The 25935-nt window shown below is 50.1% G+C and overlaps 1 protein-coding gene, 2 long non-coding RNA genes and 2 other non-coding genes across 7 annotated transcripts in view; 3 read left to right on the top strand and 2 right to left on the bottom strand.

The window, feature by feature from the left end:
* Positions 1 to 105: 105 nt before the first annotated feature.
* Positions 106 to 21284, bottom strand: DPP9 (dipeptidyl peptidase 9). Of its 3 annotated transcripts, XM_065042628.1 has the most exons (22): positions 21144 to 21284; positions 19164 to 19251; positions 16353 to 16455; positions 16202 to 16256; positions 13364 to 13476; positions 12209 to 12382; positions 11835 to 12003; positions 11588 to 11701; positions 11174 to 11302; positions 10605 to 10666; positions 10002 to 10102; positions 8409 to 8586; positions 7664 to 7829; positions 7481 to 7560; positions 5787 to 5939; positions 5438 to 5573; positions 4342 to 4487; positions 3908 to 4054; positions 3615 to 3767; positions 2957 to 3099; positions 2164 to 2275; positions 106 to 1436 (listed from the first exon to the last, which is right to left on the bottom strand). In XM_065042628.1, the coding sequence occupies exons 2-22, from the start codon at positions 19217 to 19219 to the stop codon at positions 1344 to 1346; spliced, it is 2583 nt and encodes an 860-aa protein (XP_064898700.1). In that variant the 5' UTR covers positions 19220 to 19251; positions 21144 to 21284; the 3' UTR covers positions 106 to 1343. The 3 variants fall into 3 exon arrangements, with proteins under 3 accessions (XP_064898700.1, XP_064898697.1, XP_064898698.1); XM_065042625.1 differs by having other exon boundaries at positions 16202 to 16455; XM_065042626.1 differs by lacking the exons at positions 19164 to 19251; positions 21144 to 21284 and adding an exon at positions 16910 to 17127 and having other exon boundaries at positions 16202 to 16455.
* Positions 19693 to 20493, top strand: LOC110359827 (uncharacterized). Its single transcript, XR_002415274.2, has 2 exons — positions 19693 to 20036; positions 20123 to 20493. It is a non-coding gene; the product is annotated as an uncharacterized LOC110359827 (long non-coding RNA).
* A 98-nt stretch (positions 21285 to 21382) lies between the features above and the next one.
* Positions 21383 to 25935, top strand: part of LOC110359823 (uncharacterized) — a 31248-nt gene continuing 26695 nt past the window's right edge. Inside the window, exons 1-3 of the long non-coding RNA XR_010468310.1 lie at positions 21383 to 22354; positions 22950 to 23231; positions 23947 to 24013. This is a non-coding gene — a long non-coding RNA (uncharacterized LOC110359823). The remainder of the gene's footprint in view (positions 22355 to 22949; positions 23232 to 23946; positions 24014 to 25935) is intronic.
* On the top strand, positions 21716 to 21787 carry TRNAG-UCC (transfer RNA glycine (anticodon UCC)). The gene has a single exon. It is a non-coding gene; the product is annotated as a tRNA-Gly (tRNA).
* Positions 22097 to 22169, bottom strand: TRNAV-CAC (transfer RNA valine (anticodon CAC)). Its single transcript has one exon. It is a non-coding gene; the product is annotated as a tRNA-Val (tRNA).

The following is a 25935-nucleotide window of genomic DNA, read 5'->3' as shown; positions in this document are numbered from 1 at the left end:
CGAACAGAGCGCTTTGCTTTCAGCACAGACGCGGCTTTGGCGACGGGCAGCCAGCTGCCGCTTCCTCCCGAGCCCTCTCCTGCACTCCGAAAACAAGCACAAATGTCTCTTCCCAATATTTTAATGAGTCGCTACATCTTACACTCATAATTATAAAAGAATAAGAATCCATAAAAATATTTTCTTTTCATAATACGCACTTAAAATACTCCGGGGCAAGTCAACGTGGTTCATTTGGGTTTGGATTTCTTGGTTTTGTTTCCTTTTTGCCCCTGGCAGAACCCTTGGCTTGAGGGGGGTATGTGCTCCCCTGAGGTGCGATTGCTCAATATCCCCCTCCCCAGAACTGCAGTTCCTGTTGAGCAGGTACATAAAAAACCAGAAGAGAGCGTTTGCTGAGTAGCCGGGCAAAGGGAACAGTCACTGACCGGCAGAGAACTGAAGCGAAGCCAATTTCAGTGCACATCGGAAAGCTCGGGGAGGAGAAAGGTGGGCAGAGAACCGAGGGAGGGAGGATTTGCATAAGTATCATCCATCTCGCGTTGCAGAAAACCCAAAAAGCTGCTGTTGATCTCCGGAGAGGTGATCTCGGGTTGTAGCCAGCTGCTCCAGCCGCCGCGCTACCTGTTGGCACAACTCTGCTCGTGAGCGGCCGTGAGAGAAAGGGCTCTGAGGACGCTGTTAGTGACCCCAGGTGCTTCCTCCATCTGCTCTGCCAAATTAAAACTGAAAAAGAATAGAAAAGTACTAGCGTTGCATGCTTCTGTAGAGCCCCCTCCACAGCCCAGGGCTCCACGTTGTGGCAGCAGGGCCAGGACGCAGCAGCAGCGATCGGTTCCCCTGGGGCTTAACGATAGGTATTTCTGTCTTCCCTCTTAGTCCTGGCTTAAGGCAGCTTGCTGATTCGGCTCTTCCGCTTCCAACACAGGCACTGAGTTCTTGCAGGTGAGAGTATGGGAACCGCAGAGGGAGGGGAAAAGGATGGGGGGAGAGAGATGGACACAAACCTCAGGAGACAGACCACAGTCCATTGATTCCCAGGAGAGAGGGAGTAGCAGCAAAAGAAAAACCAAAGAAAAGAAAGCATTAACAGCCAGGCCGGAGGAGAGAACAGGACGAGCAGCCGAGCAGGAGCAAAACTCCAGCTTGGGAAGTGAAAGAAGGTGGCACTGTCCAAAGGGAAGGTGCCCTCCAGCCTCCCCCCTCGCTCGGGGGGACACCCGGCCCGGTTGGGGCTCTCAGCCCGTTGTGCTGGGGTGGGATGGCTGGCAAGGGGGTGGCAGCGGCGGGCACGGGCTGGGGAAGGCGAGCTGTCAGTGTCCAGTTTGCAGAGGCTTGTGCTCTCAGAGGTATTCTTGTAGAAAGTGCAGCAGCGTGATTTCGTAGTGCTCTCCGGACTCAGGGCACCGAATACTGTGTCTCTCGTTGGGGTAGATCTGTGCGGAAGCAGAGACGGGGCGGTTAGTCTGGAGCAGCTCGTTCAGCGCCAACGAGCCTCCCCGCACATCAGCCCTTTCCACAGCATCCCAGGCGGGTTGGTGTTGCAGGAACCTCTGCAGATCCCGCATCTCAACCCCTGCTGACGCAAGGTCACCAGAGCAGATCACACAGGATCCCAGGCAGGTCTGAATGTCTCCAGACAAGGAGAGTCCACATCCACTCTGGTCCAGGGCTCTGACACCCCCAAAACATAGAAATTTCTCCCCATATTCAGATGGAGCCTCCTGTGTTTCAGTCTGTGCCCGTTGCCCCTCACCCTGGCGTTGGGCATCATCTGGTCCATCCTCTGACACCCACCCTGAGATATTGATCCCATTGATCACATCCCCCTCAGCTTCTCTTCTCCAGGCTCCTCAGCCACCTCCGCTGCCAGCAGCCAAGTGAGACGGCAACAGCTCAGCCAAGAAGGAAAGTTCCAGGCCTGAGGGCAGGTGCCCTGTTCAAATGCTTTTAGATACAGGCCACATCTACCAGCAACGAAACAGCCACAGTGCCACCTCCCGGCCACCTCTCTGAGTCAAACTAAGCATCTGCTGCCATCTACACTGCAACAAGATGTGGGAGCATCTGCCTCCACCTTCTCCCACCCCCAGAACACACAGAGAAAGCTTTTTCTCTTTCCAGATTTAAAGGACCTTCCTGCTTCACTCTTGTCCCTCCTACCTGTAGCTGGTAAGGTTTTCCAGCCCGGATTAGCTGTGATACCAGGAAGTTGGTGTGAAAAAAGTGCACATTTTCATCCAAAAAGCCATGGAGGATCAGCAGACGATTTGGCCTGGAGATGGGATGAGAGACAGCATGAGAAGAGCTGCTGGTCAGAAAGCTGAGACTGAGCACCGGACGGGGAGCCAGAACAGCGTAAACCAGACGTGATTCTCAGCGCCCCCCAGAAAAGGGTCTGGGGGTACAATCACAGATGGTTTGGGTTGGAGGGACCGTCCCAGCTCCCCCAGTGCCCCCCCTGCCATAGCAGGGACATCTTCACCAGCTCAGGTTGCTCAGAGCCCCGTCCAGCCTGGCCTGGGATGTCTCCAGGGATGGTTCATCTACCCCCTCTCTGGCCAACCTGGGCCAGGCTCTCCCCACCCTCAGGGCAACAATTTCATTATATCCAGCCTGAATCTCTCCTTTTTTAATTTAAAATCATCACCCCTTGTCCTATCACAACAGGCCCTGCTCAAAATCTGTCCCCATCTTTCTTATGGGCCCCTTTTAAGTCTGGAAAGGCCACACTAAGGTCTCCCCGGAGCTTCTCTTCTCCAGCTGAACACCCCAACTCTCCTCACAGCAGAGTGATTCCAAAGCCCCAGTTTGCTGCAAAACGCAATGACCGGCCACACAAGTTCGACTGAAACGGGATCAGAATCCACCCCTTCTTTTGGGACTCGGCAGAGGCGGCACCACCAGGACTCGGGAGCAGGTTCTGACGCGGATCACTCGAGCCCACAGTACTCACTCGTTGGGAAGCTTTTCTACGTGTAATGCCACAGAGCCAGCCTCGTAACCTTGCTGGTTGTTTTCTGGGATATCCATGTACCGCTCAGTATACCCGGTGTCATATGCCATCCAAACTGTGACAGGAGCACCTGCTATAGCAATCTGTCAAACAAATAGGTGGCAGGAGACAGGCTCAATTATCACGTGCTAATGAGCTTAAGGTTCCTTTCCTGAAGAGGCAGAAAAAAAATAGTCTTTGGACTGTTCTGTCACTTAGACCGGAACAAACCCATGTAAAATCCAGATTTCTCCTTGTGCTATTTTTCTTATAGTCACAATGGGGTGAATTCCTGCACACCAGCCTTCCTCCCCTTTCTGGAACGATCCAGAAACTGCACTGGGGACTTGGGGAGGTGATGAGGAACAGCTCGTCAGTTATCTCATTGGATACTAGGCTAATTCCTCCACTGGGAGACACCGGGGAACGACCCCATGGAGCCTCAGACAGGTATGATCTGTAACTGGAATGCAGCCAGGAGCTACAGGTAGGTCCAAGGGACATATTTTTACCCATCCACCAGAAACATCAAGCAGAAAAAGCCAACTCCACACACCAGGACTTCTAGATGCTGAGGAAGGGAAGTGCCCCAAGACAACCACCCTGCACCCAGACTCACCTTGAAGACGTTGGGTTTACAGATGAGACCCATGAGGGAGAGAAAACCCCCGTACGACCAGCCGTGTATGGCCACACGACTCAAGTCGATGAACCCGTATTTTTCTGCTACATAATGTAAACCTTCCACCTGGTCCTCGATCTCCACCTGACCCTAAATGGCAACAAGGAAGCTCAAGTTAGACGCTTTCTAAATCCAGAAACTTGGGACGGAAAAGAACAACGCTCGCACTGGAAACATGCAGCCTCAGAAAGGGGAAACGAGCAGAGATTCAGCAACAAAAAGTACGTTACCATTTGGTTTTTCAGGGCCCCTTCAAATTTGAGTCCTCGCTGGCATGAGCCCCTTCCATCGATCACCACCACAGCGTAGCCTAAGGACGCCAGCGTGTTCAGCCGCAAGTACTTGATTCCTTTGAAGGAGTTATTCACCAGCTGCACCTGCAAAGGAGGGCAGGAAAGTTTCAAAGCTGAGCGGCCACTTTCCAGTACTTTCCTCTGTCTGTCCCGCTGCGTAGGACCCCGAGCCGGACATCAGCCACTAACTGAGCGATCAGAGCCATGCAAATGGGCCTGAGCGCTGGAAAAATCACCTGAGGTTTGAAGCAGAGGTCAGAAGCAAGATCCAATGCTCAGTGCTGAGCAAAGCCTAAGTCTTGATGCACAACTGAGCTACGCAGAGCTCTGCCCTGGACAGCAATCCCGCAGCCAACAATCCGGATGATTACCTGAGGGCCTCCGTACACAAAGAGCACCGTGGGATGCTTCTTCCCAGGCTGGACATCATGAGGTTTGTAGACCATTCCGTAGAGCTCCACATCTGCCTGACTGCGGAAGTGAAAGATCTCGGGTGGGATGTAATCTGGGGGACAACCTGTGGAGGAAGTTCAGACATGAGTGATGCAGTGACAGCACCAGGCTCTGCTTCCTACCCTGGTGAACAAGCTCATTCTGCTCAAACTTGACCCCAGCCGGGGCTCTTTCCACATCAAACCGTTCCAAGCCTTCACAATGTCTCTCACTGGGAAACAAGCAGCCTCATTCTGCCTGTGTAGGAAAATAGGCCACATAAAGAGTGAAGGGACCACCCAAGAAAACATAAGCAGTGGGTGTCCTCAGACAAAGCATGCCCTGCTGCAACAGCAAGATGTGGAAGGTGAAGAACAGGAATTGGTAAAATGGACACAAATATTTGCAGGAGAGGTTCAGGTGCTGCTGTGAGCTCTATCTAAATCTTTAAAGCCTACAGTCTCAGAATGAATTAACTGCTGCATCTCAGATACTTGCCCCCTCCCTCTTCAGACAAGTCATGAAGACAGAATCACAGAATCATTTGGTTGGAAAGGACCCTCAAGATCAGCAAGTCCAACCGTTTCCCCACCCCCGGCACTGCCCCATGTCCTGAGAACCTCATGTCCGTCTGTCCAGCCCTCCAGGGATGGTGACTCCAGCACTGCCCTGGGCAGCCTGTTCCAATGCCCCGCAGCCCTTTGGGGAAGAAATTGTTCCCAGATCCAACCTCAACCTCCCCTGGTGCAACTTGAGGCTGTTTTCTCTCATCCTATCACTTGCTAAACACCAAAACCCACAGCAATATAAACCCCACACCCTGGAGCACTGCGGTACTACGGTAACATCTTAAAAGCCTATGAACCATTTCCTGGATGACTGACCCACTAAGGTATCTCCCCTGCAAGGTAAAACAATTCCTTTTCCCTCAGAGTGAAGTTACTCGGGTCACTTCCCTCTCCATCACTTTGGCTATCACTGGTAGGAAGAGCATCACAGACACAACCCAACACCAATACGTTCTACGGGACTTACTGGCTGCCTCCATCATGCTGGCCCAAAACTTGGGCTGCTTGTGGAGCGGGTCGTCATCGGAGCCGCTGAGCTTGTAGACGTGCACGCAAGGCGGAGTGCTCACACTGCTGTAGTGGCTGATGAACATGTCAAAGTTCTGCAGATGGGAGAGAGAAGAGTTTGTGAGAACCAGGTCTTTCATTTCCCACATCTAATTCCTTCCGTGCAGTTCTCAGACAAGAGCTCCCACATTTCAACCACGACACAGAAGCCCTCAGGAGTCATTACTGGTCATGATTCATCACCATTCCCAGTCAGGATCCCTGTCAGTCAGGAGATGAGAGTGGTTTTCAGCTAAGAAACAACAAACCTGGCTCATCGAACAGCTGTGGGAGAAGCCCGGCGTGGTGAGTCGTACGATTTCTCCGGGAGACTCATAGCTGACAACGTAGAGATGGTGCTCCAATGGGGTGTCCCTCGTGCCTTGAAAATACACCAGCTTCGTGGCCTCGTTGACCCAGATCTGTGTGGAGAAGAGAGGGCTCGGTGACAGAAGGGTGACAACTGCTGCTCCGCTGCCTGTTCAACCAGCCTGTCCCCAGGCAGAGTCAGCGTGAAGCACAAATAGACCATGACAGGCTGCTGGTGGCACTGGGGACCGCACGCAACGCCTGTGCATTCCAGAGGCGAGAGAAAACACACGCGGTGCCCGCGGAGAACCGCAGAGTCCAGCCAAGTAACAAAGAGCCATTTCTCAGCTTTTCTGAGAGACCCAAAGCATTTGCTTAATGAAGAGCATAAAAAGGTGGGCTTTGTCCCCCACAGGTGAAACAACGAACATTCTGTGCTTAAATACAGTATTATCCTGTAGTATGTCTGGATTATAAGGGTATAGGTATATTTTTTCCAGCAACCATGATAATGAATCCCCATCTGTGGAAGGATCAGTCTAATTGCTCTAACAGTACCAAACTTCAAGCCACATTAAGTATGTTTTTAATGTCCAGATAAAGCTGTTTCTGAAAACCACCCAGCCAGCCACAATAGAGACAACAGCTTTTAAATACTGCATCGATCCAGCAACAGTCACCGAACTGTTTTCCACCTTAGTTTCCAAATGCTGGAGCCCAGATGCTATTTCTGACTAAGCCACGGTCTGAAGACCGCTGTGGACAGCAAAGGGAAAAACATCCAACTCAATTGGCCAGAAGAACTGGGCAGAGCCCTGTGGAGCAACAAATGCATCAAAATAATTGCTGCTAACACAATTTTAGCAGTAACACATGCAGGGAAGAGCTGCGGCCAAAATCAACAGCCTGTACAGTGAGAATCCACATGGGGAGGGGCAGCAGGTTAATTGCAGATTGAGGAGAAGCAGCAGAAATCAACTGCACGGAGCTGTAGGGCTTTTAAAAAGCGAGAAGTGAAAAATCAGATTAATTGGAAATGAACAGACAAGGTCTTTATTTTGACAGAAATCAGCTGGGAGTGGTAAAGATCAGACTCGGAGTTAATTCCTCAAGAAAAGATGGCACTAGATTTCTACAAGATTAATAAAAATTCATTTCTGGCTGTTCTGCAACCAATAACAGATCCAGCTTCTCCATATTCGAAATTGTTCTACACTCCCCAGCTGCCTTCTTCCTAAAGGCTCTGCCGAGGAATCGGCTGGAGACCAAGAGTTCACTCTGTGCACTAGGACGTATTTCCAATTCACCGGTACTCATCGGGGTTAAAATGCTTCGGCAAAGGCAGCAATCCCAAGCTCCTCCACAAAATGGTTCTTTGTTGCTTCTGAACCTCAGCCTTGTGTCCTTTTTTACGGCCTGACTCACTTGTGGGATTTACCTAAGGAGCAATCTGGAGTCTGATTAAAAAGGCAATCAGTTCAATGTGCACCGACTACGGCACTTCTGGGGAAATCAGAAGCAGCAATAAAAAGAGAAACAAAATGAAGCTTAAGCAGTTCTAGCAGGTCCCAGGCCTAACAGAGGGCGTAGGCCAGGACGGCGGGCAGACAATGCAGAGCTGTAACACAGGGAAAAGAATAAAAATAACCACTACCTTCGATCCATGCCTTGCCAACACCTCCCATTCCCCACCAGTCAGGGCAATCTCCTCTTTGATAGGACACTTGAAATCATCTAGATGAAAGAACATGAAAATAAATCCCTGTGTTCTCCCAAAAGACAAGGGCAGCAAATCAGAGCTCCCAAAGCTGCAACGCCGACAAAGCGCGGCTCTTACCCTCGCTGTGGGTGTACGGCTGCACCCAGTCGTAGCTGCCCTGCTTGAGAACCGCCGTGACTCTGTACAGGTGGCAGAAACCTGTTTTGCACTCGTTGGCTCGGATAAAGCAGAGCTCTTCCTCCTCTCCCTCCGGTTGGATGAAAGGATAGAAGATATCATGAACCTGTCGCACAAGGCAAAAGACCCACGAGTGATTTGTATTGATCTGGCAGAGATGTAGCCAAGGGAGTCGGTGTTAAACTACTGTGTTTTCAAAGGAAAATAAGAGGGCAGAGAAGTATCTCAAATGAGGAGGCCACAGTGCCAGCTCCAGGTCCTCCTGTCACTTCAGTACCACGATGCTTAATTTTAAGAGACTGAAGTTTATTTCCTGTCCCTTATGTCTATTACCCACCTAAATAAGTACAAATTCCAGGGATTAGGGTTGTTCATGCCTCAAGAAGGCATTTAATCTTTGTAATAAAATAACTGCACAAGGATGACAATGTTACATCCAAAAGCGTCATGTCCAGAACGCCTGTGTTCACCCAGAATGTCAGCAAGAATTAAATTAACAGCTCCACCTGCAAGGAGATGGCAGGATCCTCAACCCCCCCCAAATTAACACCGAATCTGGCACTACTGAGCAGCAAAACAGTTTGCTGGGGCATGGACTAAACTGGACACACAGCCAACACGAAAACAGTCAACTGTGGGGAGAAATGGGCAGCCTGTGTTCTCCTCCCAGCCCCAAGCCTCTTACATTTATCCACACGTCAGTGGTTTCTTCGTAGATCACAAATGGCTGGACGTTTTCTGGCACGGTTTTGGCAAATTCCGCTCGCTGCTCCTCGTTTTCTGGGACTGGAATGAAGAGCGCTGGAGGCAGAAGGACGAGCTGCAGCCGCTGCTGAGGTCTGTCGAGTAACATAGCCCAAGCGCTGGGGAGAGGAGTCGGAGGTGAATGTCAGCACCACAAAATAAATGTCCCTTTCTGACACTCAGAACATGCGACCGATTCCCCCCAGCAGCAGAAATTATTTAGAGGCATCTGAATGCAAAGCTTCCCCCCTCACCGCCGCTTTCTAATCTCTGGGAAGCTGTGCCAACAAGCGCGGATTGCCAAACAACTCTGGTATTTCACAGGGGTATCGCTCAGACACGGTGTCTGACAGATTTGCTGGTGTCTATTCCAAGGGACCACTGTCAACAGAACCCTGTCTGCAGAACGGAACTCTTCCTTCGACACCCCCCATCAAAAAGCACTGCTTGTTTTCTCGCAAGCTGCTAATGAGCTAAAGTGATCCATTTGTAGCTTCCTCGTCACAGGCAGGGAAAAGCACAGACTGAAGACAACTACCAAGCGACGGAATCGCTTCGGTCTCAGCCTGTTCCTCCCGAGGAGCGTCCCTCGAAGCGGTGCTGTGCTGTGCGACGGTTGGCAAACCAGCGCTGCGGTGCGGCTGCCCGAGGCCGGGAAGCGCATCAAGGGAAGTTCCATCATTGAGACAGACTTTCAAAAGAGCCAGTTCTGCCCTAACATCTCCGTGACTCTGGATTTCACAAACTGATGTATGTGTTCAGCACGTTTAGATAGGCTACAGTGCAGAGCGTAAGGATCACCGAGGGGATTACCTTCTGTAAAGCTGTACGAATTTAGTTTCAAGTGCAGAAAATTAATGATGAGTTACAGAATCATCTTCAAAGGGAGTTAAATCACTTTAACTTGACCTGGACAGAAACTAGCGAACAGTCAAGCATGTTCTTGAGGGGGGAAAAAATTAAGAGCTTTAAAGTTTCAAACCAATCAGAATGGGGTGAATTCTGTAACTCTTGGGGCAAGGCTGGCCAGCACCCAACTGTGTTGCATTTGGAGCGATAGCGAGCTCTGGGAGCTCACGGTCACAGAGCAATCTTTCCTCCTGTACACACACACAAAGGACTTGGAACCCTGCAATGTGCCCACTTCCCCATGATCCATTCGGCATTGATCACAAACTGGATCAATGAACAACGATAAAACTGCTTACGGGACATTCTCATTTTCAGCAGGAAGCATATTGTACTTGCATTAAACAACTTCAGCTCAAAATAATTCCCTAGGACTGTCTGCTTAATATATCAATGTCATTTAGCTTTGTGGTTGTGACTTAAATCCCACAGCTTGTCACTCCAGTCTACATTTGATTAATTCCTACTTTTAGGATGTTATAACACTGAAGAAACCAAATATTCATGTGCCGTTTCTGGCTTTAAAACTGGGGTCATGATGACAATACAAAGCACGTAGAGGGCCTGTAATAGTTCAGCCAGGGAAGCCCTTGGGAGCGATAGTCTGCAAGAAAACCATACGTACTATTTGCCATCTCGGGTCCATCCAGCACGGGCAATGTACTCCACAGTCGGAAATAACGCAGCAAATGGTTGCACCAGCTCCTTGTCCTGAGCACACACGATCTGCAGAAAAAGAAAGGTTCAAAATCCAATCAAACCGCTCCCAGACCTCCTCACCTCCTCCCACGGCAGCTCAGGGGATGGGATAACAAGGAAGCTTAACTGTTGGCATCAGCGAGGGTCAGGCCAGGAGAAGCAACGGCAGGAGGAGAAGGGAAAAACAAGCTTCAAAGCTAAAGGATTTTGGCATTCAGCCCCAAAAAAGGGGACAGGCAGGGACTGAAGCTCAGGATTAGATGGGGCTTCAACCCTCCTGATGTGGTATACACCCGCTGAACCCGACATCTCGCCTCCCTCCCCTGTCCCAGCTGCCTCTCCACCAGAATAAGACTTGTCAGCATTTTAAAGCTTTTCTGCTTCTTGAATAAACACGTTACAGAACCAGGTGTTACAAGAGGAATGAAAACAAAGGGTAAAACTGGCTCAGATTTCTTAGTGACCTTGTCTTCCTTCTAGGGAGCTTCAGGAGGAATCAACACTCCCATTCTGGGCTGTTATCACTTACCTTACCCTTACTGTCCGATTTAAATTCTGCCAGTTTTAATGTAATCTTAGGGTTTTTGCTGCCTGCAAAGAAGGAAAAAATAAGAAGATGACCAATCTGAACACTGTATTGTTTACACAATAGTTTCCAGAGAAGCACCAACCCCGTTTCTGCTAAAATGGCTGCGCGTAAATGTACAAATATCAAATTATGTATGTGAGCAAACATCACTGGAATCACAGGAGTCATTCTGGGTATGGGAAAAGTTTGCTTTTGCCTTGCCTAGTTGGCTGTGCATGTTCTCAGGAGGAAGAAGGAAGAAGGGATTCAAAAATGTATTTCTACAATATGCCACCAGATATATTTCATTTTCTCAGCAATCCTCTCCTTTAAGCTGAACTTTAAATCCCATTCCTTTCTTGCAGTAGATTTTGGGCTCAGAGACTCAATTAGGCCTCGACATTTACAAGCAGCTTCTACCATCCTAGTAAGTACCTAGATTAATCATGCAAAGTTTACAGCACAAATTCCACTGCCTCTGCCAGCAGGAGTCAAGAGCTGCATTAGCAGCCCCGCGGTATTTCACTTACCCGTCCTGGGGTACCGATAGGAGTCTGTTTTTCTCTCCTCCAAGGCAGGTGAAGGAACGTGAATTATCTCCACCTCTGACTCATCCACTTCCTCATACAAGATCCGCAGCGTTTTTAAATCCTCTGAACCTGGGAAAAGATAGTGAGCATGTTTGCTGGAGTGTTTTCCAGCTGTTTCTGGCTCGCCTGGAGCACTGCGGCAGAGTCTGCGCCTCCCGTGCAGCCGCAGCGCCGAGCAACCAGCTGCAAATACTCCTCGGAGCACAATTACATCCCTTCTGTGTTCTGTTCCTTCATATGGCCGCCTCAGACACAGATCAAACCCAGGCCAAAGGAAAAGCTTGCTCAAAATATCATTCATAGCAGGGGCCGGCAGTGGTTACAGCATCAGAATTCGATAAGCAGAACACTGACCTTCCGTGGAAGCTGTGGGACACCACCAATAACCTGTGAACCGATCAAACTCCTCCTGAATGACAAAAGTGGCTACACCAGCAGACTTGGGGTCATCAAGAACATTGGATAAGCCTGGAGAGGAACAAAGACGAGACTGCATTGACATCTCCTTGAAAAAAGCTGATCCGAAAGAAGAATGTGATCTTGAGAAATGAGCCATTCCAGCCTGAGCCTGTCAGGAAGAATTTCCTTTTGCAGCAGGTACCTTTATGGCAGTATGTCATCCGCTTCTCCTCTCCCGTCTCAATATTTGCTACCCACAGATCATTGTTATTAATGAATGAAAAGAAGGCAGGGTCAGCAGGGCAGATCTTGGGATCCATTCGTGGCCCCGTGCACTGAGTCTTGATCTCCAGAGGCTTCATTGGAGACACCTACAGCGACAGACACACAAACAGCCCTGAACCAAACCAGCTTCCAGCTTCGTATTTAAAATAAAGGCACATGAAATGAGCTGTAACCATAGCCCGGCCACAAGAGAAATGACCAAAACCAAACAGATGCAGATGTGCAGCCATCTCCAACCAAAACCATTAAGTCCTTTTCAGGTGATATTCATAAAATCCTTAACAGACTCACCATGAAACCATTCTTGCCCCCGTCTCGACAATGAAAGAGGCTGTTGCTGGCCTGGAAGAGGAATAGGCCGCTCTCACTGTGGAAATCATAAGACGTTATACCAAAAACACCAAGGCGCTTGCGTTCCCTCAAGAGTTCCTCTTCTCTAGAATACATCCCGTGATGAGGGGTTGCCTAGTATTGAAGGAAAGGAAAATCTGAAAGAACCTGCAAGGAGAGAAGCTTTCACAGAACAGGAATGCTCCAAGACTGGCCCCAGATAGTGTGTGAATGCCCAAAACACGATCTACCAGACAAAAACCACCACATCAGTCCATAACCACGGGCTACAGGTGTTGCCCAGGAGGACTAAAACAATCACACACCCCAAAGTCCCCTCTATGTAAGAGGGATGAATTGTGAACCCAACATTTCTGCAGTCAGCACTTCAGCATGAACCAAGGACAGCTGTGCTTGCTCTGCTTATGCAAATCAGATGTAACCAATTAGCTTAATGACATTATCTACAGCTTTCACAAACAGTTTCCATGTCAGACACTGCAAACAAAAGCTCTTCCGGGGATCTTGAATTACCCTGAAAGGGACTAGTGATCCAAATGGGGTCAAGACAGCTAAATTCTTTTCCAGCAGGAACCTTTTTAGTAGGGAAGAAAGAGCAACGCCCTCCACTCTCTTCTTCATTAACACTGTTAGAAACACCGAGATACTGAAATCAGGGAAGGGGAAATTTGCCCTCTTTCTGGTTCACTCACAACAGAACCTGCGGCAGAAGCAGCAGTTTAAATTCAACTTTCCCATCTTCCTTAAAAGCAGGAAAGATGACAGACACGCTTTCCACTGAGCGCGATACTCAGAAGAAAGGAGCCCTGCGCTGATGGTTTACAGTCTGAGGGAGACTCCGTGATGGTTTAGCGAGTCCTCCTTGCTCGGTCAGCCCTTTGCTCACCACATCCACTGCTGTTTCACGCTCACCATCAGCTCCATCACACACACAAGTAACTATTTTGTGTTGTGAAGCACAGCAATTCTCGATACATTCCTACCGACACCATTCTCCATGTCTCACACGCTCTACAGTTCAGCAGAGCAGCACCCACATCATCACCCAAACCATCCCAAGCGCCATCAACCCCAGCTCTTCACGCTTTGGTTTACCTGAAAGTGATCCAGCATCTGCTTCCACGACAAGAGCAGCAAGGCCTCCTTCCGTACCTTTTTGGGAATCTCTGAGTAGAGAAGGGAATTCTCTCGGCTGCCATATGGCATTCCTATGAGGAGGACAAAAGCATCACCCTGCTTAACATTAGTTAGCCAGGACAAAGAGGACCAAGAGCAAACTGGAAAAAGGAAAACAAAAGTCCTTGATAACAGAGGGGTTGGGACTGTTCAGAGGCTTTTAGCAGCTCTCAGTTTGATCCCATTATAATATCTAAATTATTTAAATGTAGATATTCACTTATTTAGAAATTTCGCTAAGCCCGGTTTAACACTAAGCAACCTCTTCGGAATTAGTTAGGTCCACGTTTCCTCTCCGCGGACTCAGCCCACGCCCCAGATTCATTCTAAAAACGCCACTCCCTGAATGGGTGACTCAACGTTACTCTCCGCGTTTCTCAGCCAGAAATGTGCTCCAGGGACCTCATTCATACAAACACACCATCATGCAAGAGGGGGAGACAAAGCTTAGAAGCTCTAGAGAGCCCCTTCCAATAGGAAACAGTACACAACGCGGTCATCTCCAATAAGCTTTTGCCTGTGGTTATCAAATAATCAAACTGGCCTTTATCCAATTTCTGAAACAATAACGAAAAATAATAGATCCTGACACACGATTTTGGTAGTTCTAACAAAATCAAAGACCATGAAGGCTGTAGAGACTCCCTAGATCAGAATTTTGCACGGGGAAATGTTCCCTGGTATCGTCTGCTCTGTGCATGTTCTGGGCAGAACAGAAAGAGTTCTGAGCTGATTAACCCAGCGGTACTTCAAATTAAAACTGAAATATTAATAAGTGCTCAGGAAGCAAAGCAATATGTGAGCATATAATCCTCAGAGATACAGAAACACCCAAGTGCTGAGCATGTGGTGTTTAATATAAGCAGCATCTGCCGTGATACAACATAAAATTCTATGGGGACAGCCCAAGAATGATTTAAGATGTCCAAATTAGAAAAAACTGCAGATAGGAACAAATTACTATATATACACACATTTGGCACTCATGCGATTGTGACCTGGACTTCCTTTCTCCTTATTACATTAGTACTTTCTACAGTGACCTCGGGCTGACTACAATCAATCAGCATTTACACGAAAAATGACAGAATAATTTGGGTTGGAAAAGCCCCTCAAGATCATCAAGCCCAACCATGAAACCAAACCCTGGCATTAAAACACGTCCCTAAGAACCTCATCTCCACGTCTTTTAAACTCTGCTTGCAAATGAAGAAAATTATTCAACTTCTACAGCAAAGTTGTTCAGAATTCCTCGTCCCACTCCTTGGCACACAGTTGCTAGCAGTGTTCACACACAAACTTGAGTATGTTATTTAACACTGGGACAGGAATAGCACGCTGATGTTAAATACTCATGAACCGCTGAAGTGGGTTCTGAGCGTTTAACAGCACGTGGGATGCGACTCAAAAGATGCTCATTACATCAATAAAAAGCAGCAGCATTTACCCTTTATTAGGAACGGCTGAGAAGAGGTTCCCTGGTGTTACCTGGCAGATTCTCATCTGAAATGATGGATCAACCTGCTCTGTGAATTTCCTTAAGGAAGACAACACTGGAAAGACACTCGTGTGCCTTCATTCCTGCTTCTGATCCTACAGCGGTCAGACCTGCAGCAAACCAACCACCCGGGACCTGCTCTGGTTGCCTTTTCATACAATAGAAGAACATTTTATTAATTTATTTATTTAAATTAGCCAGTTAGACCCTTAGTCATCTAGATAAAGAACTGTATCAAAGTCAACTTGGCCCTGAAATACATTCAGCTTTAAATGAAGTCTCACTGTTCAGACTCAACACAGAATATACGCTCGCTCTGGATACTGCTCTTTATAGCAGCACTTGCATCTAAGAATGTTTGAGGAGCTGTAAGAAATCAAGTCCCTGACACACAGGAGCTGCTCAACGACAAAACAAATCAGTCCCTCAAATCCAGCACCCGATGTCCTACAGTGACCTAAGCTCACAGACCCAAAAAACGGAGAACAAAAGCGGGGTCACTTCAGGAAAGCCGTCGCTGTATGGAATTGCACATCAGGCAATTTCTTTACCAGGCCAGTAACAATCAGCTCATGCCCTAAAGCACAACAAACTCTTTATAGTCTATAAAGCTTCCCATGTTACGGACCACAAAATTATCCAGTTACTAAAATCCAACCACTCTGTCACTAATTACGTTGTGGCTCCAGCTATAATGAGGGACCTGCACAACACAGCGTTCTGCTGTCTCTCGGTCCTATTTCCCTGTGAATACCATTAATTCCCACCTCATCTTTTTTATGCCCCCCCCCCCAATATTGAAAGCATTTTACCTACGTGGTACTTAAAGCAGGGAGACACCACCACCATGCCATTAATACCTACAACTTGCAACATATAGTGAGTAATTACTGACAGTGAATTCCTTGGAAAGTCAGTCTGGTTGATCAACCGAGTAAATCCCATTTCTCCTAAGTCCTGAATTTGAGGAACATCCTTTCTCTTGCCTCATCACCTGGGCTGCTGCAGGACATGGCATTTGTACCTCCATCACAATTAAGTCCGGTCAGGCAGTGCTTTCCCCCCGTCGGGGTTAAATCGAGGTTTATTCTCAGTTCTAGGCGTTGCTATAGGCTGAGCGTGCAAACCTTGCGCCACGTTACTTAATCTCGGTTCCCCCATCTCACAAACGGAGATCCCTCCCATCCTTTTCCCCGCCTGTTTAGATTGGAAGCTCTCCCGTAACGCACTCACGCCCGGCGCCTGGCACGCTGGCTTACCCAGGTAATAGAGACGATGAGAGTGCGGGCTGGACTCTTCTGTTTTCCGGACAAACTGGAAATCATGGGGAGCTTTGTTCACTATCATGCCCGAATACTTCCTGCTGCTGTGAATAATGTCACGCAGCCCATCCCAAGAATGCTTTTGCACCTGGAATTGGGAAGGCACATCCTCCATCTCGACCACTTCAGAGCTGTCTGATAGCGCGTCCACTGCAGTCATCCTCTCTTCCCCTTCAGAACTGGACAAAAAACTGAGGGAGGAGTTGAGGGAGAGGAGAATTAAGCCTTCAAATCAAGCAGGTACATTGTTTTGTTGCTTAGAGAAAGCTCTAAGCATGCAACAAGCTTAGCAGAACAAGCACTCTTTAAACTACAGGTCTGAGGATTCTCTGCACTCAAAGATTACATTTTAAACATACATTGATGTATCGAAAAGTCCACCTCCCATATCAAGTCCTGTAAATGGAGATATCGAGCTCAGAAAACTCGCTCTCCCAAGACCAGTTCTAGAAACAAGCTGTTAAAGGAAGTACGAGCAGCAGATTCTAGTGCAGGAAACAATCAGTTTGACTCAAAGGAAAACCAGCCCAGGAATTTGGATGGATAAGTCATCAAAGCTGTGACCTATCGCAAAGGCACATAAACTTCTGCCCTGGAAGGCCACAGAAAAGAGAGGTTAGAGCCCAAGCACAGCACCTCACTTACCTGAAGAGCCGTTGCAGCCAGGAATGAAGTAGGAGAGATGGCAAAACGGGAAGAAAACAGCGCGACCGCCTTTGCTAACAGAAAGAAGACAGCAGGAACAGACCCTGCTTGTATCCTGCAAAACGTGGCACGCGTTCCTCAGACATCTCCAAGCTGGCAGCTACTGAATGAGCGTCTACAAAAAACGCCTCCACACGCAACTCCAGCAGATGTTAATGTGAGGAGAAGTGGACTGACAGACTTGCCCAAGGTCAGTGATGTCATCTGCTGCAAAGCAGGAATGAGACCAGGACTAGGGAAACCAGTTTTTGTCACCCTGTTGGAGAAGCTGGGTTTCCCTCCATGAAGACATTTTAGCTGTTTTGGGGGGTATCCAGAAAAATGTTACAAAGATTTTGAGAACAACTTCAGTTTACAGAAACAATCAGGCTGGAGAAGTTTGCTCCACGGAGACAGAATCGCTTCCTTTGACACGGCATCAAGATGGCAAAACAGTGCCTGAGGATGATACCAAAAAAGGCCTTGTCCTCAGCAGCCCCAACATTTACATTGTCAAATGAGATGTTTCCTGAGCAGTGACCTGCATTCTGACAGGAAAGCAGCTCCTGAGATGAAGGACTAAACGAGAATTACACACCAACTGAATGTGGAAGACTTCAGCCTCAGGAAGATGCGCCATGAGTTCTCCCGGCGGAGGAAACCAGGGGAAAGAAGGATGGTTGCTTGTATCACCACAAGAAAACACTCGCCTCTGCCCGTTTTCTACCCCAAAACTTCCTTGAGGATTTCTGCACCTTCTAACAAACTGTCTAAAAGGAACTTCTCACCTAGTTTGATATCCTACACAACTAGAGCAGGAGATGAGCAAACCTGGACTTCCTTAAACTACAGGTACAAGGGCTGGAAATACAATCGTATCTTCAAATTGTTCAGTCCCCAAATTGTACCAAATGTGCAGATAATAAAGAAAAAATTTGTGAAACAAATCTAGGTATTCCTGGTACCTACTGCCCAGCAGAAAATCCACAGTTTGAAAACGAGTAAAGAGTATTTTCCAATCAAAGCCAGGCAGGAAGATCAAGTGAAACCACAAAAGAGAATGTGACGGGATGTTGTAAGACTGTGAGAGCATCTGTGGCCTCTGCTGTCTATAGCCAGGGTCTCCATTACAGCAAATCTAATCACATCTGCAGGCAGAAGTGTTGCCTGTCAAAACGCACAATGAGAAGACCACAAAAACTCATAAACTGGGAACAATTCTCTCAACCCGATGGCAATGCAGGTCAAGTCACTCAATTAAAATCATCTGGATTTGGCTCAAGACACCAAACCCACTTGTTACTCTCACCCAGGTGGAGAAAACATCTTTGCTCAGCCAGCTTGACTCCTCACAAGGGAAAGTTGCACCTTTAAGGGCTTGAAACAGCCCACAAATGTCATACCAGTAAATGGACCAAACAAGACTGGAGGCTGGAGTCCCTTCCAGACGATATTGCCATGGTTTTACGATTCACTAGAGAACTAAAAGGCACAACTTTAGTTTGGCGCTGCCCTCATCGTGGTGGTTTTGACACTAGAGTAGAGGGGAGTAGCGGGATAAGCAAAGTAGCTGCTGCATAGAGTTACGCGAGTGCTGGAAACGCCACCGTCATCGCTGGAGCGTCGCGGGGTCACACAAAACCTGGGTTCCGACTCCACAGAGTAAAAGGAGAGTCGAATGGCCTCATCCGTCCCCGCAGCCACCTCTGGGACAAAACGCAGCAAGTATTTGGCAACACGACAGACCTTTCCAACAGGTCCATGTGCGTCCTGTGTTGAGGAGCCCAGAGCTGGACCAGCACTGCAGGGGGGGGTCACCAGAGCAAAGGGGCAGAATCCCCCCAAAACGTGCTGCCTGCGCTGCTGGAGACGCAGCCCAAGATACAATTTGATTCCTGGGCTGCGAACCCAATCATTCATCCCCCAGTACCCCCACGTCCTTCTCTGCAGGAGGTAGTTACATAGCTACTATGTTACTACTGCATGGGCAGACCCCTTAGCCTGAAGGCAACAAGCCAGCACAGGTGGGACATCAGCACAAGAGGAAAAAAACAACTGTAAAGCTTGGAATTGGAAGCGAGTGAAACAAATTATCTTTCTGAGCCACTTCCTGATGCTCCCAGGGGGGAATTGTGTACCTGGGACTCCTCAGAAACCTCCTTCCCTCCCAGAGCCGATCATCGCTCTGTCCCACACGAGTAACCGGGACACGTACCTTCTCCAGCCTCCTGCAGTCTCGTTTTCCAGACGAACCCTCTTTATCTTCTGCATTAACTACTGAGCGAGCTGGGCAGGACAGGAAACTGGGGAGGAAGAGGAAAAAGCACATTTCATCCAGCTGCAGTTTCCCCTCTCGCAGGAATGGGGCTGTGTCAAAGCATCCTCCGTAGGTCACACTTCCACAAACAAAATCCTTGGTTTGCGTTTCACAATGCGAACCGTTCCACCAACACACGCTGGATGTTAACAACCCAGATAAATCCAAGAGGCTTCTTCACCTGAACAATGGGACTCGGTGAACTCTGTGGCCTTTCTTTCCTAAAGATTTCTTCTTAAAACTTGAGAATCCTCAGTACTGACTCTTCCTTTCATCTCCCTCCCAAAACCTTTAAATCCTCTGAAGTATCAGGCACTAAGAACTGAGAAATGGGTGCTGTGGGCTGTAAACTTCCAGGCAAGAGTCAAACAAAGGACACCATAAGGAGCCAGACCGAGGGTCAGCAGCCCCATTGCCAACAGCGTCACAGTCCCACCCGGGACATAAAAAACCCACATCTGTCTCTGCCGCAGCCTGATGCCGTGTGGGAGCCCCGGCACCCCTTACAAACCCATTTTCCACAAACATAAGGTGCTACCGTCACTATCATCCTCTCAAGTACAATAAAGTACAAAGATCTTTGCCTCCTCTTGGCCAGAGCTCTGAATCACAGACACACCCCGGACCGGCCCCTATCTTTAACACCGGGCTGCCCAAACAGCCATTTCTCCACCAAAACCACACTCGCGGAGGATCAGGAGAGACAAGAGGCCCCAGCAGCGAAGTTCCTAAACTGCAGGAGAACAGAGAGGGACGAAGTAGCAGCATCTGGTAATTTAAGGGCAATTTTGGGCGCAGGGATGAAGGGCAGCGGGAGGATGCTCGGGAATGCTGAGTAACCTGCTCTGATCTCACAGCTCTGAGCCGGGGGCTGCACCAGAGACCGCTCGAGGTCCCTTCCAGTCCCCGTTATTCTGCGTTTTTAATGATTCAGAGGAACATCTCACCCTCATCCCACCCGCCACAGCCCACACATTTCACAGAGACAAGGAACAATAACATCCTCTGACGCTGAACCCAAAGAAACCGAACAAAACAGAGACGAGAGATCAGAAACCCGGCACAAATCGCGATAATCATTTGTCAACAAGACCCCACGGGGCCTGGGGCGTTCGGGAAGAGCCAAAGCAACGCAGTCACCTATAAAAGCCCTTAAAACACATCCCTGCCGTGGCTGGGAGCTTTGGGGACTCCTCTCCAAAAATAAAAGCAACTGAGGGTGGAATAAGCCAGTGGGGGCTTCTCTAGAGGGGGACGAGCTCTGGCAAAAGCTGCAGCAGCCGTGTCCACCTCTGCGGTGCGGAGAGGGGCCGGGAGCCCGGAGAGGGGCCGGGAGCCCGGAGAGGGGCCGGGAGCCCGGAGAGGGGCCGGGAGCCCCAGAAGCTCCTGCCCCGGCTGTGGGGGGAGGGCGGGCCGGAGCGGGGGACCCCATGGGCCGGAGCTCCTGTGTCCCCACCACGGCTGGGGGCGGCTTTTGCCTGTGGAGAAAGAGCAACGAGCAGCTTCTCACCCACCGGAGGGAGCACAGGCTGCTGGGGGGGGGAAACACCTCCCGACCCCCTTCCCCCCATCGCTGGGGGGGTGAAACACCAGCAAACGTCTCACAGGCCTAAAGGACAAACAGGGGGGGACAAGCACCCTCAGGACGAGGGGTGGGTGAGCCCTGGGGGTGGGGACAGAATTAATGGGGGGACACCAATACCAACCAACCACCAACACCTGAGGCACCCCCTGCCCAGGGGAGCGGGGGATACGGCCCACGAAGGGAACAAACGCCCCTTTCTCACTCGCGGGTGGGCCCCGCGTCCCCGGCCCGTACCTATGGGGGGGAAACCCCGCTCCCCGCCGGTCCCCCCCCCCCCGCTCCTCCTCACTCACCCCGGGGCGCGGCGACCTCCCCCCGGCGGGCGGGGACGCGGCTCCTCGGCTCCTCAGCGGGAGGGCGGGGGGGCCGGCGGGTCCGTCACTCCGGCTCCATGTCCCGCACTCGGGGGCAGCCCCGGAAACGGGGGAGGGGACGGGGAGGGGGGGGCGGCCGCCGCCTGCCACAGCGCGACCTTTCACCCGGCGGCGGAAGTGGCGGGAACGCGCGGGGCGGGAGCGCGCGCACTTAGGAAAGTACCAAGTCCAGGCGGGAGGAGAAGATGGGAGGAACCACTGCGAGGGAGAGGGGGAATCCGTGCGGGAGGACGGACCTATTCGTCCTAGCGAGGGGGGGGGGTAGAGAGAGAAATTAGGCTGATAGAGCGTAAAAAAAAACCGCGAACAGCATATTTTTCCCGCACTCAGCCTGCGAGACAGGCCCCTAATTCGGCATTTATTGCCGCCTCGGGGCACTTGTGGTGCTACTGTAGGCGCTCGCTGCACTCTGTCCCCCCCTGCTGCTGGAGTATGGTTGGGTCCAGGTGGTTGAGTTTGCTGAGGGAGGCTGGGAAGTTGATTTTCATCGGGCGTTGGTGGTATAGTGGTTAGCATAGCTGCCTTCCAAGCAGTTGACCCGGGTTCGATTCCCGGCCAACGCAACTTCGCTTTTCTTCCCCATTTTTTTTTTTTTCACATTTGTCACAGATTCCACGGCCAGTTCTGCACGCGGAACGCCCCACCCGGCCGCCTTTTTACCCACCCGAACCCCAGTGGTCGGCCGGCGGGACGCGGGCGCTGTCTGGTGGCGCGGCACATGGTGTCGTTATTTCCACCAAAGCTCTCGGCGGAGAAGCCGCGGGGCCTCGAGCCGCAGGGGGAAATAAATATAAACCTAAGGAAAAGACACTAAATCCGACGGGAAAAAAAAATAGAACCGACGGAAAAAACAACCGAACTTCAAAAATAGGTGTTTCCGCCCGGGATCGAACCGGGGACCTTTCGCGTGTGAGGCGAACGTGATAACCGCTACACTACGGAAACCCGCCATATGATAGTCTTTGGAGCGGCGGGTAATGTTGGCATCGTCGACGCGAACCCCCGCCTCGCCTGAGGGAACAAGTGTGTCCTTCGGAGTGTTCCGCACCGCACGGCGACCTCAGCCAAACCCCTTCCGAGTGATTAGCGTTAATGAGCAATTAGCGCGTCCAGAGGCCCACTCGGCTGAGGTGAGGGTCCCCACGTCGTGCTCGGCTGCGTGTCGGTGCTGCTCCCCTCAGAAGGGGGACAGGCCCATCAGGGAACTGCTGCAGAGAGTCCAGCGCAGCCACCAAGATGCTGGAGGGAGTGGAGCATCTCCCGTGTGAGGAAAGGCTGAGGGAGCTGGGGCTCTGGAGCTGGACAAGAGGACACTGAGGGGGGACTCATTCCTGGGGATCAAGATGGAAAGGGGGAGTGTCAGGAGGATGGAGCCAGGCTCTTCTGGGTGACAACCAGTGACAGGACAAGGGGCAATGGGTGCAAACTGGAACACAGGAGATTCCACTGAAATATGAGAAGAAACTTGTTGGGGGTGAGGGTGGCAGAGCCTGGCCCAGGCTGCCCAGGGGGTTGTGGAGTCTCCTTCTGTGCAGACATTCCAACCCGCCTGGACACCTTCCTGTGTAACCTCATCTGGGTGTTCCTGCTCCATGGGGGGATTGCACTGGATGAGCTTTCCAGGGCCCTTCAACCCCTGACATCCTGTGATTCTGTGATTCCACCCAAGGGGAGGGGGCAGGATGGGCCGCTTTGAAAGAAACATTTATTATTTTTTTTCCTAAGGCAGCTGCCACCAGATGTCGGTAGAATAGTGGCAACTTCCCTGCAGAGCTGCTCAGGAGGATCCAGCGCAGGAGCTGGAACAGGACCGGCTGTTTTCTGAGCAGCAGGACAGGCCCTTGGCAGCCTCTCTTCTCTGAGGCCAAGTTTTCCCTCCCTGCAAATGAAACTTCAATGCACAGTGAGCTGGACTCCGTTCTCATCAGCGATGTCTCTCCAAGGCAGTGGGAGTTGAGCAAGAGGATGGGACAGCGCAGGGTGACATGATGCCAGTATCACACTGCTGTGAGTTTCCCATCACAGTTTACCCCGTTGTGATCCCAGATGGTTCGGGAACATGCTAGTTCCTTTTCTTTTATCACGATGCGGTGTTAACAACACGTACACCCGTGGCAATTGTTCTTTTTTAGGTAAAACCTCAGTCCTTGGAATCAGGCGGTAATGTGAGAAGTATTTTTCCTGTTTTGTTTTGATTTGTCAAAGTGTGTTTTGTGCTCTGCTGGCTGCAGAGAAAAGCTTAGAAGGGAGAAAGGAATCATAAACCCAAACGAAAGTGAAAAGAACCTCGCTTTCAAGAAAACCTACTTTTAACACAACTTACTTTTAATAGAACCTACTTTTAATTTTTCATTTTTGTGGCTAATCTCTTGATTTGGGGCCAAAAAGGATAGAGAGGATAGAGTTATCCCCTGTCCTTTAACTCTAGGACTTGCCAGTACTTTATGCTGGTTTGACCTGTGATAAGGATGAGAACATTACGTTAAAAGTCCATGAAAACCTGGAGCCTCAGGACTTGTTTGCTTCATGTTGCCATTAAACATCCCGCTGTTGCACCCTCTTTTTGCCTGCAGGAGAGGACTCTGGCGCCAAACTTTGCATTGTGCACCGGCTGAGGGAGCTGGGGGCAAAATTCCCTAGAGCAGGAGGATGTGGATCTGTAAGTGACCCAGGACCATCAAGGAAAAGATTCAAATGCTTTGGGGTTTGTTTTCTTCCACAGACCTCTTCCAGCCTGCTGATCAGTGGAGGAAGAAGAGCTGCAGCCCCGGCGAGGATGCTCTTGGCAGGTACCTGTGGGAGGCAGAAACCAGACAAAAGACGGTGTTAACTCCCAAACCTACATAATTAAGATGTTATATGGTCCCTTGTTAAGGCAGCACTTGGGCTTTGGTGGCCTTTAGATGATCCTGGGCTCTAGATCCTGCTGGCATGGGCAACTCTGGCTTTGAGAGACCAAACAAACTGGTTGCTGCTCGCTGGAGTGGCTCTCGGGGATGTTGTTGCTTTTCTCACAAAGGTCCATTGTCAGTGACTGCTCAAACTTTGCCCCGCAGGACAAAGAGACCGGCAGCGCCTCAGTCTCCCCTCCAGCCCCTGACCTGTCCTGCTTCCTCCACTCCCAAAACTTACAACCCCATGTCTCTGCTGCTGGGTCAGAGCCCCCTCTGCCTCCCCCCCGCCCCAAGGACAGTCGCCAGAGCGCTAGGAAGGGCTGTCACATAAATACCCAAGAAAAAACGAAGCAGGGGGCTTATTTGGAGGTGAAGGATGGATATTCTCTACTATTATCACCAGCATCTGCCCTTTCTGAACAAGCGAGCCCTCCCCCAGGCAGCCTTTTCACCAGCGCGCTCAAGGCGGCCATGCTCCGCTTTGTTTCCCTGCCACACTGCGATGGCTGCGGAGTCCCCTTCTCCCCTTTTCCTCCCTGCGCTCCCTAAACAGCCTACACAGCTCTTACAAGAGAGGGGAGCTCGGAGCACTGTGGAGCTGACAATCAGGGCTGGGAGACAACGGCCGCCTCGCACAATACCCCCCCAATTAGCCATTCATTTCTGCTACCTCTGAAATGGGGAGCGCAGCCCTTGTGCTGGGAGATAAAACAAGAACGGCTTCAATAGCACTGATTTAAATTAGGTCAGGCTAGCTTTTGTGCGGCGGGGACCGCACAATAGCAGTCACACGACGGTGGAGGGGAGCAGCATAAAGGAAAAGAGGCCAAGCGAGTGGCACAGATGCTCGGAGTCAGGGGGTGCTGGGAGATGAGGGGTGCATGTGTGTGATAGCAGAGGGGCAGACACTCCAACCACGCGCTGCTAATACTGAAAAGGGGACACATGGTCAGCGGGGGACAGAGAGGTCAAATACTTTACCTGCAGAAACAAAATTATCAGCTAGTTGTGCTGTGCCAAGGGGTGCGAGAGCAGAGCCCATGGTGGGCGCTGGGGAGGCCAGACCTCGGATTCTGGGGTCAGTTCTGGGCCCCTCACGCCAAGAAAACCCTTGAGGTGCTGGAGCGAGTGCAGGGAAGAGAACGGAGCTGGGGAAGGGGCTGGAGCACAAGTGTGATGGGGAGCGTGCCAGCCAATGCCAAAAGGAGAAAACTAGGTTAAACTTTGAACTGTGAGTTATTCTCATTCTCCTTCATTTGTTTGTTCACGTATTAATGTATTTTTTAAAACCCAAGACAACTTAGAGTCATTCTGGGGGCCATCTTCTGACACCCATGGCCTATGGATTTCACGGGTTGATTTAAACGTAGCGCTTCCTACATGCAGACACAGACAGCAGAACATTCAGTGGCCAGAAACCGATATTGCAAAGATACACGCTAAAAATAAGTTGTCCTTTTTTAACAGTAAGTGTAATTAAGCACTGAAATAGTGCCTGTTGTAGGGAGGTGGCCCTGAAGGCATCAAGCCAAAATGCGACATGTTGCTAAAAGGTATGTTCGCGTTCAGCCAGATGGTCAGAGCTTTGATGCATGAAGCACCAAGTGAAATTATCTACCCAGTTTATGTAGGAAGCCCGTCTGGAGCAACTATAATAGCCCTAATTTCTCTCAAAATACAAATACATGGTTGCTAGTTTTCACTGCTTTACTGCTATGCTTTTTGGCATATTTTTAGCCTTTTAGTCGTGCGAACACAACGAAAACAACACAACAACAAAGTCCCACTTTGTTTTTCATTGTGGTTTTGCTTTCTAA

This window comes from Columba livia, chromosome 27 (assembly GCF_036013475.1).
Source record: "Columba livia isolate bColLiv1 breed racing homer chromosome 27, bColLiv1.pat.W.v2, whole genome shotgun sequence".
NCBI lineage: Eukaryota > Metazoa > Chordata > Aves > Columbiformes > Columbidae > Columba > Columba livia.
The sequence above is the reverse complement of the archived record's forward strand: the minus strand, read 5'-3'. Positions and strand labels throughout refer to the sequence as shown.

Excerpts from the sequence above, each read along its gene's own strand:
- DPP9 (XM_065042625.1), bottom strand. The coding sequence starts at position 19,219 with ATGCAGAAGATAAAGAGGGTTCGTCTGGAAAACGAGACTGCAGGAGGC. Across the intron at positions 7,561-7,663 it reads GCCGTACACCCACAGCGAGG|ATGATTTCAAGTGTCCTATC; the intron begins GTAAGAGCCGCG and ends TCTTTCATCTAG. Across the intron at positions 3,100-3,614 it reads GTAAACCCAACGTCTTCAAG|ATTGCTATAGCAGGTGCTCC; the intron begins GTGAGTCTGGGT and ends TTTGTTTGACAG.